Source organism: Crocuta crocuta, unplaced genomic scaffold (genome assembly GCF_008692635.1).
Source record: "Crocuta crocuta isolate KB4526 unplaced genomic scaffold, BGI_CrCroc_1.0 scaffold313, whole genome shotgun sequence".
Classification (NCBI taxonomy): Eukaryota; Metazoa; Chordata; class Mammalia; order Carnivora; family Hyaenidae; genus Crocuta; species Crocuta crocuta.
The window spans coordinates 431654-449537 of record NW_027527814.1 but is presented as its reverse complement, the minus strand read 5'-3'; the positions used below and the strand labels follow the sequence as shown (position 1 = coordinate 449537).

Sequence of the window (17884 nt, the reverse complement as noted above, 5' to 3'; positions counted from 1 at the left end):
TTTCTGGCAACTCTTGAGTAGTCACATACAAAATCAAAGCAGTATAGTGGGCCCCAGTAAAGGGGGAGGCCACGGGAGCCTCAGGACACCAAACCATCCCTCTCACCCCACCAGTCCCAGCCGAGAGGGCAACACTTACGTAGAATCGCAGAAGAGCCCCATCGGAATTGCAGCACCAGGACCTCCTGCCCAAATACTCGTGGGCAGTGTTGAGCAGCATGAGGGAGGATGGGAGCATGGGTGTCTCAGCCATCACTAAGGAAAGACCAGACCAACAGAATTAGCGTGGGGACATGTGTGGAAGTTGCAAGGTTCAATCTCTCCTTTGTGGGCTTAGTCTTTACCAAAGTGGCCACAGATTTATCTTTCTTTCCTTATTTATCTTTTTGTCTTTTTAAGTAAGTAATGACTTGATTGGCTTTATGAAAGAGATACATGCTTATCAAAAATCAATTCAGGAGCACCTGGGTGGTTCAGTCAGTTAAGCATCCAACCCTTGATTTCGGCTCAGATCATGATCTCAAGGTTTGTGAGTTTGTGAGATCGAGCGCTGTGGGGGGATCCACCTTGGGATTCTCTCTCTCTCCCTCTCTCTCTCTGCCCTTGACCTGCTTACACACTCTCTCTCTCAGAATAAATACATTGTAAAAAAAAATTCAAATCATACAAGAAGACATAAGGAATGCCTCATCCACATTCATTGATCAATGAACATCCCTGGAAGCATCTTTCTGGGCATATAGGAAACATTTTGAAAGAGAGAGAGAAATAACTTTTAGCAATGAAACCCATACTACATATACCATTTCTTAACTTCAAGATTCTTATTCTTAGGTCTTTTGGATTACAGATGAAAAAAAAAGAATCACTACCTTTAGTTAAGTGTTGGTTCACCACTAGAATGATTACTAGCTACTTAAAGATCCTTTGGTGCTTCTGAAAGGAAGCTATAACCCACTAGTGGGCTTGTAACTAGCATTTTTAAAGAGGATTGGGATAGAACACGAAACAGAAAATACCAGTGGGTCTCACACCCAGTAGAATAAGGATTCTTTGATGAAATTTATGTCATACTTTTTAGTATTGGCCACCCCCTGTCAAAAATGTATGAAAGGCATGGATTTAAAAATAAAAAAGGAGCACCTGAATGGTTCAGTCAGTTGAGCATCCAACTCTTGATTTCAGCTAGGGTCATGATCCCATGGTCATGGGATTGAGCCCTATGTCAGGCCTCCATACTGAGCATGGTGCCTGCCTAAGATATTCTCTCTCTGTCTCTCTCTTTCTCTCCCCCCACCCCCATCCTCTCCCCAGGTTGTGCACTCTCTAAAATAAATATATAAATAAATAATTTTTAAAAATAGGGGCACCTGGGTGGCTTAGGCAGTTAAGCATTCAACTTTTGGTTTCTGCTCAGGTCAGGATCTCACCATGGTTCATGAGTTCAAGCCCTGTACTGGGGTCCATGCAGAGGTTACTTGGGATTCTATCCCCCTTCTCTGCCCCTCCGCCACTTTCTCTCTCTCTTTCTCTCAAAATAAATAAATTAAATTAAAAATTAAAAAAAAAAACACAACTCAGAAAACAATGAAGAAACTAAACCATGCCAGTTTTTTATGAGTCTTTTAGTTTTCAGTTTCAACAGCATCAAATGATTCTATTATACAAGGTGGGAGACAGCCTTGTAACACTTCTTCCTTTCTCCTCATCTCCCAATTTTGGCATGTGTATTAGTTGTAGTACTTCAAAGTTTGTAACATTGACACTCTGTTTGGCAACCATAATTAGCACAGCTGCTTTCTCTCAATTCCAAGTTTAGATGGATTTGGTGTTCATCACAATTCCTTGCCTGTGGCTTTTCCACTCCTGACAAATTTCATTCTGACTCATGTTGGTTTACTGACTTCATCCTCCAGTGGCATTTTTAGAAGCACCCACAGGAGCTGGAATCCTGGTCTATAAATGTCTGTTCCCACTATTAATTACAAACAACATGGCTAGGTGTCCTAGATTGTACCGTCGTTCCTTGAGAACCATGTAGGCTTTTAGACATCACCTCAACTGCCCTGTATGCAGCTAGGGGGAAATCTGAAGTGAGTGTCACATTTTACAAGTGAAGATAAATCCATTTTTTTCAATTTAGAAATCTAAAATATACTTATTTGTTTTTATTTTTATTTATTTATTTTTGAGAGAGAGGGAGAGAGAGCGTGCATGCGCATGCATGCACTTGCACAGGAGCAAGGGAGGGGCAGAGGGAGAAAGAGAATCTTAGGCAGGCTCCATGCCCAGTGTGGAGTCCAATGTGGGGCTCAATCCCACAACCCTGGGATCATGACCTGAGCAGAGATCAAGGGTTGGATGCTGAACCAAGTTAGCCATCCAGGCGCCCCTGAAAAATCTTTATTCTTAAAGTAGGATGTATCAATTTTTCATGGTATATGCTGAACACTCTAAATACGCAAGTTCAATTTTTTATTACAGAGAAATGTTCCCATCTTTGACACTGGGTTGATGCCTGTTTTGTTTCATTGCTAGGGTCCTTCCTCCAGGAGCACTATCCATTCTCACACTGGACAACCTGTTTCTGTATCTATCCTCTTCTCACCAATGCTTTTAGCTCTCACCTGCATCCACCAGTTTCCATTCCAGCCATACCCACTCTGCTCCTTGCTGTCTGGTTTTTTAGTTATAATGGTAAGACTTGGTTTATAATGTTTTCCCTTAATTTTGCAATTTTCCTTTTTGTTTCATTCTGCTTATTAGTTCAGATTTTTTACCAAGTTATTTATTGTGCAAATCATTACAGGGCTCCTTTGTTCCTCAGTGTAAGTTTTCTTCCTGACTGAGTTCATCTGTTTCTTTCTTTTTTGTCCCCAAGATGGGGTGGGGGATAGGCTACACTATGTCAGTACGCTGGCCATGTCATTTCTTTCTACACTGCTCATGGTTAGGGCATTTCCTCCACACTGTAAGTAGCTCTAATATGTCACCAGTGAATTTTCTGGGGTACTCTCCCAAACAGAAGATCCATTTGCCCTCTCCTTAAAACCATAAATTTAAAGTAGGTGTTGCTCTCAATTCACTCGTCTGTAACCTATATCTGCAGAGACAGAAGAAGGAAGGAGACTGCAGGGCTAGCGCTGCACACAATCCTTGTCAGAGAGCCTAGACTCTGTTCTCTCTCGGAGATCCCCTTTAAGGCACGCCTGGCTGCCCAGCAAGAGGAGTGCAGTCAGCAGACAGCCCCCAACTGGCAGCTCCTCCAGGGTCTGCTATGGCTGTAGAGACGCACTTCACCCAAGGTCACAGGCTTCCTGCAGGAGTCCATGTGCAGTGATTGAGCAAAATGGGAGAATAAAGACCCAGCCACAGGAGTCCAGCATAGTATGACAGCTCTGAAGGGCCACTCTGGCTCCAGAGCTCCCTGCCAGGTTGGCCAAGACCTGGTCAGACCTGCAGCACAGGTCAGCTTCCCTCTGCTTCATTCTGCTTCCTCTCCCCTTCCTTTCATGAGTGGTGACCCCCAAAGAGTTGGCTCAGAGAACTCAGTGTGTGACAATGTCCTACACCGTCCTACACACCACCACCCAGCCAGTAAAGTGCTTTACCCCCGGGCCCCTTCCCTCAGCACGGTCAGGTCACTAGAAGGTGGCAGAGTCCAGCAGCCCTTCCTGTCTCTGCTGAGGCTGAGGCTGATATGGAGGGGCTCTCCCGCTGGCCGACTCTCTACGAATGAGAGGATACTAATAATATTGCCCAGGATTTTGCCAACTTCCTATCTTTCCTCAGCTTTCCTACTGGGGGCAGAGCAGGGAACAGGAACCATACCTGCTGCCAGGCCACCAGCATCTTGGATTCTTACCTTGGCCTATCCTTTCAAGTTGATGGCATTCCACTGTTCCCCTTTCCTAGTTTGCTTACCGGCAGGGTTTTTTGAAGTAAATTTGCCTTGCATAATTATTCTGAGGGGAAAGGAGACTCTCAATCCAGGGATCTTTTTGTATTATTCTTATAAGAAAAACAAAAAACATAGTTGTAAACCTCAACTGTTTTTCACCACTAAAACCCTTTTGAAAAATACAAGGTACTACTTGTCAAGAGCTCTTAAGATATTTATCCTAGAGGGCGCCTGGGTGGCTCAGTCGGTTGAGCATCAACTTCGTCTCAGGTCATGATCTGACAGGTTAGGTCTGAGCCCTACATAGGGCTTTGTGCTGACAATGTGGAGCCTGCTTGGGCTTCTCTGTTTCCCTCTTTCTCTGCTCTGCCCTGGCTCGTGTATGCACACATCCTTGCTCTTGCTCTCGCTCCCTCTCTGTCTCTCTCTCAAAAAATAAACAAACATTAAAAAAATTTTTTTAAAGAAATTTATCCAAAAATTCAGTTGGGCAGAAGCACAAAGGCATGCCTGAGGGTCACTAGGTATGACCTCTGAGAAAGAAATGCTGCAGGCATCCTGAGGGGTGAGCAGGGGGGTGGCTCAGTAAGCTGGATGCCTCTTATCACCAGTACAAAAACTACAGAGCAAAACGGAAACAGCTTCATAAAAGAGGTCCTGAAAGACTTTCTCAGTCTGACCTTCCCTCCTCCAACTCTCAGGGCCCAGCTCTCCTGCATCCCTGCTCAAGCTGCTCTGTCTCCCCAGTGTCCTCCGGCCCTGCTCTTCTCTTAACCTTCAGCCCAACACTCCACCCCCCGACCCCCCACCCCTGTCAGCATGAGGCACCCTTCTCTCAGGGGACCACACTGGCTTGGCAATGTGGGTGTTCTGGTCTGTCTCCTCCCACCATGAATCTGCCAGACCCAAGTATCTTACTCCCAGAGGCCTGACATGCAGTGAGCAGCTGAGAAGTATGGAGGGGCAATATCACAGAGGGAAAACCCCCAATAAATTTAATCTTAAACTAGCTGAATACATAAATATGTGTACCAAAATCTCAACAATATAAAAAATTTGTGTCACTGGCCAAGCCTAGACAGCAAATGCAAGAACATTCACCACTTGGTAGAATGACAGGGTATCTTTGTTTAAAGGTCATTTAGCTGTTATCGCTAATTCTTCAATTTACGACATTTACCACATTTCCTATCACTGCATTGAGGTGGCTCAAGCGCCATCTCCATAATGAGTCCTGGGCTCACTCTCCTGCTTCTCATTCACAACTACTTATCATTTATCCACCTCACGTGCCAGGCACTGATTTGGCAAATGAGAGCTTTATCATTTCATTTCGTCCTCAGAACAACCGTCTGAGATGGCTACCATTATTCTCAGCAAGTGATGGGGAGCAGAGGCTGAGAGGTTGTATTACCTGGCCACAGTCACACAGGCAAGATGTAAGAGTTGGGCTCTGGAACCTGTGCTCACTCCATACTGTCCTCCAGCTGCGCACATCCCTGCCCTGACTGGCTCAGGCCTACAGGGGCTACATGGTGTGGCGGTTAAGTGCAAAGGCTGGTGCACGGGTGCCCATCTCATAGGGCTACCGGGGCACTAAAGGAGCTAGTAGGTTTGAGACCGCCCGGAGCAGTCCTCCTTGTAAGCACGCCCCACACTGGCACTCTGTGTTGCCACCTGTACTGGGCATGAAATACCATACACCTACTGCCTCTCGACTCCACTGTGCAATCCTGAAGGAGCCTCTGCTTTCGTCTGGGCCCCACACAAAATCCTAGTGACTGAGCCCCAAGCCCACTCACGGCATCTGGGTAGGACTGTCAGGGCCCACCTCCACCCAACCCATTTCCTGCCACCTTCATCCGTTGGGTTCTGAAGCTGTTGCTGATGACACAGGGAGTGGAAGGTGTCCTCCTCCTGCCAGATGATCCGGTGCAGGATGACCCAGGGCAGCACTGAGGAGACATGGGGTTCCTTGGGCTCCTCCTGCACAGCCATGCTGCAGTCAATGACCTGGGAGATGGAGAATAGGGGTGTTACATGGGGGCTGTCTCTCCCTCCCACCCCCTGGGATAACCCCTCAGGGCAGAGGTGGGACATGACTAGAAGCACTTCAGCACGTCATCAGAGTCCCAGGGTGCCCAACAACAGTTAAGCTCAAGCATCAGAGGAGCCAGCCCCAGCAGTCCTCTCTCATGCCACATGCAGTTCTTGATGCCCTCGGCACCTGTTGTGTGCCAGGTCCCATGCCAGATGCGAGGGTTACAGAAGTGAGCAGGGCACAGGGAAGGGGACAGCCCAAGGGGAAGAGAACCACAGACAAGACATGCAAGAGTTAAGAATCAGTATAGTTGCTGTGATTAAAGCAAATGAGGGCTACAGCGGGGTCACAGAGGAAGGGAGGGGACAGACAGAAGAGAACCTTGATGTTTCCAGGCGACTGGGTGTGGTGGAAGCAATACTGAAGAGGGCAAGAACCGGGGGTGGAGGACAGGCATGCAGGCAGAGGCCCAGAGGCAGCCAAGGAAGTGGAAGATGAGTGGAGAAGGAGGTCAGGTGGGTCTGGACACCTTGGGCAATGGGCAACCAGGGGCAACATGAAAGGTTGAAACGAGGGAGGGGCACACTGGTATTTCCCTGTCAGAAAGGTGCCTCTGTTGGGGCACCTGGGTGGCTTAGTCGGTTAAGTGTCCAACTTTCGCTTAGGTCATGATCTCGCGGTTCATGGGTTCGAGCCCCGCGTCGGGCTCTGTGCTGACTGCCAGCTCAGGGCCTGGAGCCTGTTTCAGAGTCTGTATCTCCCTCTCTCTCTGACCCTCCCTTGCTTACTCTGTCTCTCTCTCTCTCTCTCCTAGAAATAAATAAAAATATTTAAAAAAAAAAAAAAAGAAAGGTGCCTCTGTGGAAGGGTGGTGGGTAGCTGTACCAGGAGTGTAGAGGGGCAGGGGGAACCGCAGGGAGCATGCTCCCATAGTTCAAATAAGAGATAGCAGTGGCTTGGGTTAAGGCAGAGCACTACAGATGGAGAGGAGAAACAAAGGATGGGGACATTAAGGACATGGATTTGGCAGGGCCTGCTGATGGCTGTTGTCAGGAGAGAGTCAAGGGTGGCTTAAAGAAAGTTTCCTGCTGCGAAGCCCACCTGGACAATGCAGAGTGCTGTGACCACCCGTTAGCTATGAGAGCCAGGACAATGCAGGATGCTGGAGAGCCCTGGCAGGGAGACAGAGGGCCTGGGCTCCAGCCCCAGCTCCACCTCCTGCTCACCGCACCCAGGTCAGGGCCTCCTGCTCTGAGCCTGCTTCTGTCACTCGGGCATGGGTGGTCTGGGAGAACCCTGTGATGCCAAGTGCTCAGCAATCTCCAAAGCCCAGACCCAACCAGCCCCAGAAGGATGTGCAGCCAGTGCACAGCCACCCACCACCTGAGGTGCCTGCTTCCTGCAGCCAGAGTAGCCAAGGCACCCCTTGGGGGTGCCTAGCTTGCAGTGAAAGCCAGTGAGCTACGAAGGGAGAATTCCAAGAACCACGCCTGTGGGTGCGGAGCAGAGCAAGAAGAAGTAGGGGATTACCTGGATGAGGTTGTTGGTGAGCCGGGTGAGGCCAGTGGAGGACGACGACTCCTTCAGGATGCCGCCACTGCTGTCAGCTGAGAGCGTCTGCTCGATGCCCAGCAATAGCTGGGTCACCGTGGCTACCCACTCCTCCTTGGCGGCAGACTCACTCGCATTCACCATCTGCTGGACGGCCTCGTGCAGAGCCACGTCGGAGCATTCAAAACACTGCCGGTGGTCCTTCAGCCGGAGCAAGGAGTCCTGAGCACAGGGAGGGGTGAGGAGGACGGCATGCCATGAGAGGGCTGTGATGGCGCTCTCCACGCCTGGTCCTCAGGACTGAGGGGCAGGCAGCTGGGAACAAAGACTTGAGTCCAAAGAAAGGGGAAGCGGAGGCCTTGTTAGGGCCCTGAGGCATCTGTTAGGGCACGTGGTGATCTATGCGCCATCACAGCATGGCGTGTGCCAGAGGGGCTTTCAGAAAGGTGCTTTACCTCTGCACCTCAGCTGCCTCATTTGTGAAGCTGGGACATGGATGATGCCACAGAGTAGGCAAACAGCCAAGGTGAGACTGCATGACTCCACCACCTCTATCAGCTCTCGCCCCAAGCCACTGTGCCCCAGGCCACGCAGTCACGCGCCCACCCAGTGCCATGGATCTGAGAGTCTCAGCAGGGAAAGGCAGGCTGCTGGGGAGGAACTCTCTGCAGAAGAGGGCCTGAGCCAAGGCCACAGCAGAGGCAACTAGCCAGGAAGCACTGAGATTATCGTTCTAAGAGTTTCCCCCCTCCCTCCCCAGGTGCCCACGTCGAAGAAGGTGACTAGGAGCATGAAACAAGTTGTTGTACCTGGCACACTCAGCGCCGTGTCCTGGCGCACAGAACCCTCAGAACACCACCCTATTTTAAAATCTCCTCCTTGGGAGCCATCATTTTTTGTGAAGCTCCCTTTCCTTCTGCTCTAGAACATAACCCATTTAAGCACCTCAGCCTGAGCTGCTTTCGTCGTCATGTTGCTGTGTGGGGAAACGGCCTGGCTGTGAATTTGCGGATCTGGCAGGCAGCCCGCTAGACCAACCAGGAAGCACCTGCCACGCGGCGCCCCCTCATGACCTCGCAGTAGCTGAGGACTGGCAGCAGCACCACATGACAGGCATGGCTGCCGCGCTGTGAGGAGAAACAGACAGGAGTGGGGCAGAAATGCCCAACGCTGCCTTTGGGACGTGCTGCAGTGTCTGAACATAGATCAAAACCACCCCCAGTTTAAAAGCCCTAATTGGCAGGAAAACGAGGCCTGTGTGTCTTTAGAGAAAGCCGGAACTCTCTAGCAGGAGGCCAGGGGTGCGAAGGAGCCTCCAGGAAGCAGACAGGGAACCCAAAGGCTGACCCTTCCTGACCAAACGCCAAACACATGAAGGGCAGGTGCTTATTTTGTAGCAGCATAAAAACTGTGGACCTCAAAGTGCAGCCAGCATCACCATGAAAGTCAGGGACAAGACAAGGACCCACCAGCAGTGCTCTAATTGGGCATAATCCCCAGGGCTCAAGCCTAGAAAGAGCTAAAAACCACGAGAATAACTGCCAACGAGTGAGGAGACCAAATTACGGCTGACTGTGGGAAATATGATCGTCCACTCCAAACAGACAGAAACTATCAGAAATAATGGGAATGCAGCACAGTGGCTAGATTTAAAATAAACATGTAAAAATCAAAACAGTTCCTAGAAAACCATAAATGTACAGTTGGAAAACATAATGACCAACAAAAAGACCCTGCTCAAAATCGCAACGAAAAATATCAAGAGCTTAGAACAATTCGACCTGAAAAACCTATAGCATCATATGGAAGACCATAAAAGGCAGCTTGCCTAAATAGGGAGAGAGCCGCCATACCGCTAGATGGGAGGATGCAGACCCCTCCCACACACACTGTATACAAGCTCATGAAGCACAATAAACATGAAACATTAACACCACTAGAAGAAAACAAAGGCAAATAGACTTTTTATCTATTTGTTGACATGCTTCTTGTCTGTCTCCCTTCTAAAATATAGGTTCCGTACATAGGGAAGGGAAGCAAAAATAATATAAAAACAAGAAGGGGGACAAAAACATGAGACTCTTAGATATGGAGAACAAACAGAGGGTTGCTGGAGGGGTTATGGGGGGGGGATGGGCTACATGGGTGAGGGGCAATGTATGCTAACTAACTTGGATGTAAATTAAAAAAATAAAGTAAATGAATTTTTAAAAAAAAANAAAAAAAAAAAAAAAGACATTTGACTTTCACTAGTTGGAAAATTCTGAGATTGTACTGATATTATTAGAAAAAATCTTTACTGCCACTGTCAGGGAATTGTCAAAATACACAGTTCTATTTTGTCTATGATATAAAAGTACTCAGGAGGCTATTTTTTAAATTTCATTTCAAAAATAAAGACAAAATAAAAGTAAAATATAGGTTCCATCAAAAGGGGCCTTCTCCCCTGTTCAGTGCCAGATATGCTGTAGCAGCTCAATCCATGTGTATGGAATGAGTGGATAAATATTCTTCCAGTCTTGAAAAGGCTATCAAAGCATAATAAACAAAATCACAAATGTTTGAAAATACAAAAAGATTTGACAACAAAAATCCAAAACTCTTGTATGTTAAAAAAAAAAAAAAAAAGCCCACAATTTAAAAGCAAACTGGCATGGAGCACTTGGGTGGCTCAGTTGGTTGAGTGTCCAACTCTTGATTTCAGCTCAGGTCATGATCCCAGAGTTATGGGATCAAGTCCCACATCGGGCTCCATGCTAAGTATGGACCCTGCTTAAGATTCTCTCTCTCCTCCCCCTCCCTCTGCCCCTTTCCCCTGCTCGCGCTTGCTCTCTCTCGCTCTAAAATTAAAAAATAAAAAATAAAGGAAACTGGGAAAAAATATTTTCCACATTTGATAGGAAAAAAAGATTAGTATCTTTAAAATATAAAAAGCACTCCAGGGGCGCCTGGGTGGCTCAGTCAGTTGGGCATCCGACTTTGGCTCAGGTCATGATCTCACGGTTTGAGGGTTTGAGCCCTGTGTTGAGCTCTGTGCTGACAGCTAGCTCAGAGTCTGGAGCCTGTTTCAGATTCTGTATCTCCCTTTCTCTCTGACCCTCCCCTGTTCATGCTATCTCTCTCACTCTCAGAAATAAATAAAACATAAAAAAATTAATTAATTAAAATATAAAAAGCACTCCAAATCAGTAAGAAAACACATCATTTCAACAGGAAATTGAGAAAAAAACCAAGAGTCACTTAATTCTCAAAAACCAGGTACTTCCATAGCAGTTGGCCCAGGCCTTAACACAACCCTCTCAGTACTGTTCAGTGACCATCTAATCCAACAATGGAGCACCCCGCCACACCCAGGAGTTCTGGATGACAGAAGCAAGCTGACATCTGAACCACTGGGGCCTTCTTAACAGGCACCCTGAGGGCTAGCCTCTCCCCACTCCTTCTCCCCACCTAATGGCTTCCCTGGTGCACCCAGCCATCTCTCCCACATGCAGCCATGCTGGACACTCCTCCACTATACCCCTCCCCCCAAGCCTGCCATGGTAACTGAAGTCAGACACATCTCACCCCCGATCTTAGCATGGACCAGCCTGACCCTACTCTGCCAGGAGCTGGAATCTCCTTTCCCAATGGCCCTTCCTTCCTTCCTTCCTTTTCAGAACCAACTGGTTCTTCTCCTTTCACCAGGATGGAGATGCCTCCATTTGCTCCTATAGTCATACCTCTTAACTATTTCCCAGTTCAAGAAAGTTAATTGAAATGTCTCAAAAAATATGAACAAAAAGCTTGGGAGAAGATTGGGGTCTCTTTCCAAATTGGAGATGAAGGACCCAATAAGATAATAAATATAATGTGATTAGCGTGTGAACCATAGAGATGGGATGCCAGGCCACAGAACGCCACTAAGCACATCATGTTTATAATCTTCCATGTTCATCACCCAACTCCATGCTTCCCGAGGATGGGAGCACTGATGAGAGTCGGTACTCATATGGTGCTTGCTACATGCCAGGCACGGTGCCATCACACACTAACTTATATAAACCCTACAGCAGGTCTCTGAGGGATGAACAATGATCATCTCCATTCTAGAGATGAAGAACCAAGGCACAGAGAGACTGAGGAACTGCCCAGCGCCCAGCATATCCTGATGCCTAGTGAACTCTCAGTAAGAGTTTACCCCCTAGAGAAAGGAGGCATGGAGGGGGCTGAGAGGGCAAGTGGCTTCAAACACCACCGTGGTGTTCTTTTTCCTCAAGCACGTGATACATGGGTATTTATTTGATCTTGATTACATCGTAGAGTTTGTCCATTTTAACAACTACTCAAGGCTTAATTTCAAAGGTTAATATAAGAAGACAGGCAGATGAACAAGACAGGGTGAATGGATGGGTGACATTCTGACTTTTCTGCCTTCCTCCTCTGCCAGGCAGGCATTCTGATTCAAGTGTGGGCTCACCCTGAGTCACAAAGAACCCTGGAACCTGCACTCCTAGGTTCCAGCATTCCGCCAGTCTTGACCATATCTTCTAACTAGCATCTTCCTGGGTGCCAGTCAGCAGTTTTTACTCCTACTTTTTTCTTCTATGTGTGTGTTCTTGAAAGCCACCTCAAAGCCCTCAGAGAATAAACCCACAACAAAGCAAAGAAGTTAAGAGGTCAGGGAACCATGGGCACACCTGCAGCAGCAACAGCTGGGCTGGCCGCTCTGGAATGGAAGTCATAAACTCCAGGTGTTTGGCTCGGTCAAATCCACTGGTACACAAAGTTGGGCGGAGCAGATGCACAACAGCCTTGTAGTCACCAGCCTCATACAGCCGCTGAATCTCCTCCAGGGATTGGCACCGCTCCAGCGACTTCAGGTTCTTATCAATCTGGAAAAGGCCCAAAATGCTGCCTGGTAACAAACCCTTCACACCTTCACTGAATCTGGCCAGTGTCTGCATTTACCAGGCCCAGATGAGGAGCACAAAAGTAGACTTCCAGTCAGTACATCAGCATTTACATTAAACAAATGCTTTATAAAAAGTACTTCTACTGGGGCGCCTGGGTGGCTTAGTCAGTTACCATCCAACTTCGGCTTAGGTCATGATCTCACGGTTGGTGGGGTGGCTTTGTCAGTTACCATCCAACTTCGGCTCAGGTCATGATCTCATGATTGGTGAGTCTGAGCTCCTCATCGGGCTCTATGCTGACAGCTCGGAGTCTGGAGCCTGCTTTGGATTCTGTGTCTCCCTCACTCTCTGCCCCTCCCCTGCTCTCGCTCGCTCTCTCGCTCGCTCTCTCTCAAAAATAAATATTTTAAAACATTTTAAGTACTTCTATTAAAATCAAGGCATTCAATTCTTTAAAGAAGAACATAGCAGAGGCACCTGGTGGCTCATTTGGTTAAGCATCTAACTCGTGGTTTCAGCTCAGGTCATGATTTCACAGTTCAAGCCCCATGTTGGGCTCCTCACTGACCGTGTGGAGCCTGCTTGGGATTCTCTCTCAAAAATGAAAACAATCAGGGCACCTGGTGCCTCAGTCAGTTGAGCATCCGACCTTGGCTCAGGTCATGATCTCGCGGTTCATGAGATCATCATCAGGGTCTGTGCTGACAGCTCAAAGCCTGAAGCCTGCTTCGGATTGTGTGTCCTCCTTTCTCTCTGCCTCTCCCTTGCTTGCTCTCTGTCTCTCTCTCTGTTTTCCTCTCAAAAATTAACATTGAAAAAAAATTTTTAATAAATAAATAAATAACCTTTTAAAAAATAGCAAAAAATGGGGGTGCCTGGCTGGCACTGTCAGAGGAGCATGCGACTCCTGATCTCAGAGTCATGAGTTCGAGCCCCACAATGGGTATAGAGATTACTTAAATAAACTTAATAAAACCCTGCAAGAGTCTGAAGGCCACTTTCAGCTAATGTGGATATGTCACAGCCAGGAACTTTGGTGAGGTCTGAGGCTACACAGTGAGAACAGGATCAGGGCCTGACAGAGCCTGGCATATGTGCCACATACCGCTGACCCAGCCCCACAGCCAGACCAGCACTGGCCTGCTTCTGCTGCAGTTTCCCTCTAATTCCTCTGGGATTGCTGCAACACATGGCCCAGAGGGCTGAGCAGTGATCACTCCAGATCTTGTCGGTGAATGACTCCACCCCTGTCCCCTGTCCCCTGGACAACCCTTCCCTCAGCAGGTGTGCCTGCAAGTCTGAAGCACCCCTGTGCACCAGAGCTGCCTCTCCCCGGCCCCTGAACCCTCCCCTGGGAGGAAGGAGCCCTGTTCAGCACGTGGGCTGCCCTCCTGCTCCACAGGGACATGGAATAAATAAATCTTTCACAAAATAAATCTCTGACTAAGAAAACACCATTTAGGGGCGCCTGGGTGGCTTAGTCGGTTAAGCGTCCGACTTTCGCTTAGGTCATGATCTCGCGGTTGGTGGGTTCGAGCCCTGCATCGGGCTCTGTGCTGACTGCCAGCTCAGAGCCTGGAGCCTGTTTCAGTCTGTGACTCCCTCTCTCTCTGACCCTCCCCTGCTCATGCTGTCTTTCCCCCCCCCCCCTCATGCTGTCTCTCTCTCTCTCTCTCCTAGAAATTAAAAAAAAAAAAAAAAAAGAAAACACCATTTAATAACTCCCCCTCACCTCCTCCAGGGAAACGATCGAGTCGTTGTAGAGGTTGGGCAGGCGGATGACGAGGTCTCTCTGCTCAGCCCTTGCCTCAGCCTGGATGGCAGTGGAGCTCTGGAGCATTTCTGTGCAGATGTCATAGTTCTCCAGGGCCTGCTCCATGTCTCCCTGGTCAGAGGAGACACAGTCAAGGGATAAGGGCAGAAGGAAGGAAACTCACTGTGCTGTGCCAGGTGCCTTCACCTCCTGATCCCACTAGACTGTAGGCATCACGAGGGCAGTTTTGTCCAATTACTGCTATATTATCTTAAAAGAGGGCCTGGCACACAGCTGCGGCTCAAAAAGTACTTGTTGAATGAGTGAACAAATGAATGACTGATTAATTCATACCACAAATTCTAAGGAGAAAGGTATCATTAACCCCATGGTGCAGATGAGGGCACTGAGGACACTTGAGGAAAGCTGAGTGTCTTGTTCAAGATCATGAACAAATAAATGACAGAGCCAGGATTAGAACCTAAGCCCATCCTAATTTCAGAACCAACTATGACAATCTTACTCATTCTACCACAGTATACTGGGTACCACCATGTTGGAGGCTCTGGGTAACAGCCAGTCTGCCCTGGCCATCTAGACCAGGCTCTGAGGGGAAGCCTTCTAAGAATTCACACAAGATAGGTGGTTTCCCCTTCTAGAAAGCTCTGCATCCATATGTGCATTCATTCAGGCTCTCTCAGGAAAACACAGGGGAAGGGTTCAAGACCCCAAGGCAATCCTAAGTGAGGGGGCCCACAGGGGGCATGGAAGATCCCTCCAGAGCTCTGTGGTTGCACTGATACGCTGTACAGACTGGGGGCCATGCGGGAATATCTGAGATCTGAAAATTTCCCACATCCCACTTGCTCACTCTGAGCCCAGTGTCAGGCAGGTGCTGCATGTGCACACGCACACATATCCTCAACACCATGTCAAGTTCTCCTCCCTCCCTGTCGCGTGCCAGGGAAAGTCAAGGGCAGAACCAACCTGCAGTGCCAGGAACCGAGCCTTCAACCAATAAACGCGGACCACAAACTCCAGCCAGCCATCCTCAAACAGGTCCCGCTGGGATGACGCAAATGACAGCTGCAGGAGGTCACCCAGGAAGTGGGTTCCTGGGAAATCAGGCCCAAACCTGCCATTCACTACACCAGCAGGGCAGCTCCGAGGAGACACTGAAAACCATTCAGGCCAGAACAAGTCAACTTCAAGTGTATGGTCCAAATACCCTTCTGCTCCCTAGAGGTTGCCCTCAACCCTTGCCACACCTGCTTTAGTGTCCAGGAGTGCCTTGAACCCCTTGGGGCCTTACAGCCCCTTAAGTGGCAAGCATCAGAGAAGTCACAGAATCAGAGAGATGCAGAGACCCCCAAAGGCCCTTATTTTAGATACTGCACTTTGTTCACTGGGTAGTGGTTTAAAAGTCAGAATGATTCACATCATCTAGGAAAATTACTGGAATACATAAATCATCAAGTGACAACTTGAGAAATCTGAGATCCTACTTTCTTTAATCCTAAATAGAAAAAGCAGGCAAGTGGCTTCCTCTGGGAGCTCAGCTGCTGCGAACTACTTCTTGACTGTCCAAGGATTTCTCTGAGGGTCTGGATTTTCCCTGTCTCAATAAGCCAACCCAGGAAATGTACCCACTGAAAACTTAAGTCTGAATCCCATGACTCAGTTTCCCCACTCCTGTTCCCTCCTGGTTGCTGAGGGTTCAGAAAGTTACTCCTACCACAGAACACAGAAGTCTTCCTACCTGCAGAGCTTCTGCCCTTGGTCAGAAGCCACTGATCCAGCTGGAGCTCCATGCAGGAGAGAGACATCAGCATCATATCCTGTAGGACAGGCACCAGAAGGTCAGGAATGGAGTCACAAATTGTTATCAAAGAGTGAGGGATGGGATGAAATGAAACAGAAATTTACTTTGATAAGTTGATAAAGTAAACTTACTTCCCTTTTATAATCAGTGGCTACTTGCCAGGACATAGAAACAGGCACACAGATCCTCCCTGGGAGGAGCTAGAGACCTGTTTTCAGTCCTAAGGGACTGCTCTGTGGGAGAGGCACCTCTGTCACCTACCAAATGCCAGGCCAGATACTGCATCCATACTACAGCACTCAAGCCTTAAAAGCGGCTGCATCAAGGGGCACCTGGGTGGCTCAGTCAGTTAAGCATCTGACCTCAGCTCACCATCTCACAGTTCATGGGTTTGAGCCTCACATGGGGCTTGTGCTGACAGCTAAGAGCCTGGAGCCTGCTTCAGATTCTGTCTCCCTCTCTCTCTGATCCTTTCCCTACTCATGCTCTGTCTCTCTCTGTCTCTCTCTCAAAAATAAAAAATAAATATTAAAAAAAAATTTTTTAAGTGGCTGGGTCTAGCCTGAGTACACAAGGAAGCTAAGGTCCAGGGATAAGGAGGCACCTGCCAAACAGGCACAGCAGAGAAATAATCAGCCTGGTATGTCAAGAAACCAAAGCCTCACCTCTTCCAGCCACTCCAAACTGCCCCCAGGGGAGCAGACTTCCTAGGCAGCAGCTGGCAGGACACAGTCCCTGAGCTGTCCCAGTATCCACGTTTCCCTAAGGACCTGTAAACCCTGAGCTCCTCGACTTTCTGTGCCCCTAGCCAGAAAAGACCACCCAGATGGGCCCTAAACTCCCAGGACACCGTTCCCAACATCCAGCCCTCCCCTTGTAACAGGAGAAGGGGACCAGAGCATCCAGTGTTCCCTTGAGCTTCAGGAAGCACCGAGTGGAGGAGCCTGGGTGCAGAGTGCAGTCAATGGGTAGGCTGAGCACGGGTGAGCCCCCTACTGCCGGTGGCCTCCACTACTCCCCTAAGCAACCTATTTAGCCTCTGTGTTTCTATTTTCTCACCTGCTAAACAAAACGGTAACAGGCCCTGGCACCTGGAACACAGCCAAACGTTTCACTTTCGCCCACTCTCTCCACTGGCTCTCCTTCATCTCAGAAGGCCGCTCCAGCACCAGCTCTGGAGCCTGAGCCAGCCCTAGAAGCACCCTCCTCCCCCACCATCTCATTCTCTCACCTCCACTTGCAGCTCATCCTGTCAGCTCTACTCCAAAGCCCTCCACCCGAGTGCCACCACTGTCACTCACCTGGCAACAGCCTTCGAACGGCACTGTGCCCACTCTCACCCGAGGACAGCCTCCTCTCAGCCTCCAAGGATCTCTCTAGACACAAACCAGGTCCCATGACTCTCCAGGGGCCCAGGTCCCAGGCCCACAAATGGATGCCGCTAAGTAGGCTCAACATGGCAGCAACCCCATACCCAAAGAAGGTCCCGGTGCCCATCCCCTGGTCCCAGTATGATACCAGCCTTCAAGAGGCCGCCAGCCCACCTGACCTTGATGTGCTTGTTGCTGCAGTCCCTGAGCAGCGGGTTGGGCAGGCTGGTGCTGTGCCTCCTCCAGCTGTGATAGATGCTGAGCACAACCTCCGCCAGGCCCGGCGGCCACCTCAGCAGGAACTTATGGCCCATGCCCTTCAGGTAGCGCATCATCAGCTCCAGGATGCCCCCATTGGTCAGGTTTTCCAGCAGGAATGCATGCACATCCTGCTTCTCTGCCCAGGGAGGGAGAAACAACTGACTTGAATGAGGGACCTTCCATGCCAGGGTCTCGTGTGTTCTTTGGGAGATGAGGGACAGGGGCAGGGTAGGGGCAGAGGCAGGAGCGCACCTATGTCCTCCTGTACAGTGGTGCTAAGGCCAGGCTGC

The 17884-nt window shown here is 49.0% G+C and overlaps 1 protein-coding gene across 4 annotated transcripts in view; it reads right to left on the bottom strand.

Moving 5' to 3' along the window:
• The window catches only part of CABIN1 (calcineurin binding protein 1), a 152326-nt gene that overhangs the window by 100777 nt on the left and 33665 nt on the right, over window positions 1-17884 (bottom strand). For all 4 annotated transcript variants that reach the window (XM_077775182.1, XM_077775206.1, XM_077775199.1 and 1 more), the window contains exons 12-19: window positions 17513-17730; window positions 15901-15979; window positions 15129-15316; window positions 14121-14273; window positions 12173-12367; window positions 7473-7715; window positions 5758-5914; window positions 140-255 (exon numbers count right to left, since the gene is read on the bottom strand). In XM_077775182.1, coding sequence (XP_077631308.1) covers window positions 140-255; window positions 5758-5914; window positions 7473-7715; window positions 12173-12367; window positions 14121-14273; window positions 15129-15316; window positions 15901-15979; window positions 17513-17730 — 1349 coding nt within the window. The remainder of the gene's footprint in view (window positions 1-139; window positions 256-5757; window positions 5915-7472; window positions 7716-12172; window positions 12368-14120; window positions 14274-15128; window positions 15317-15900; window positions 15980-17512; window positions 17731-17884) is intronic.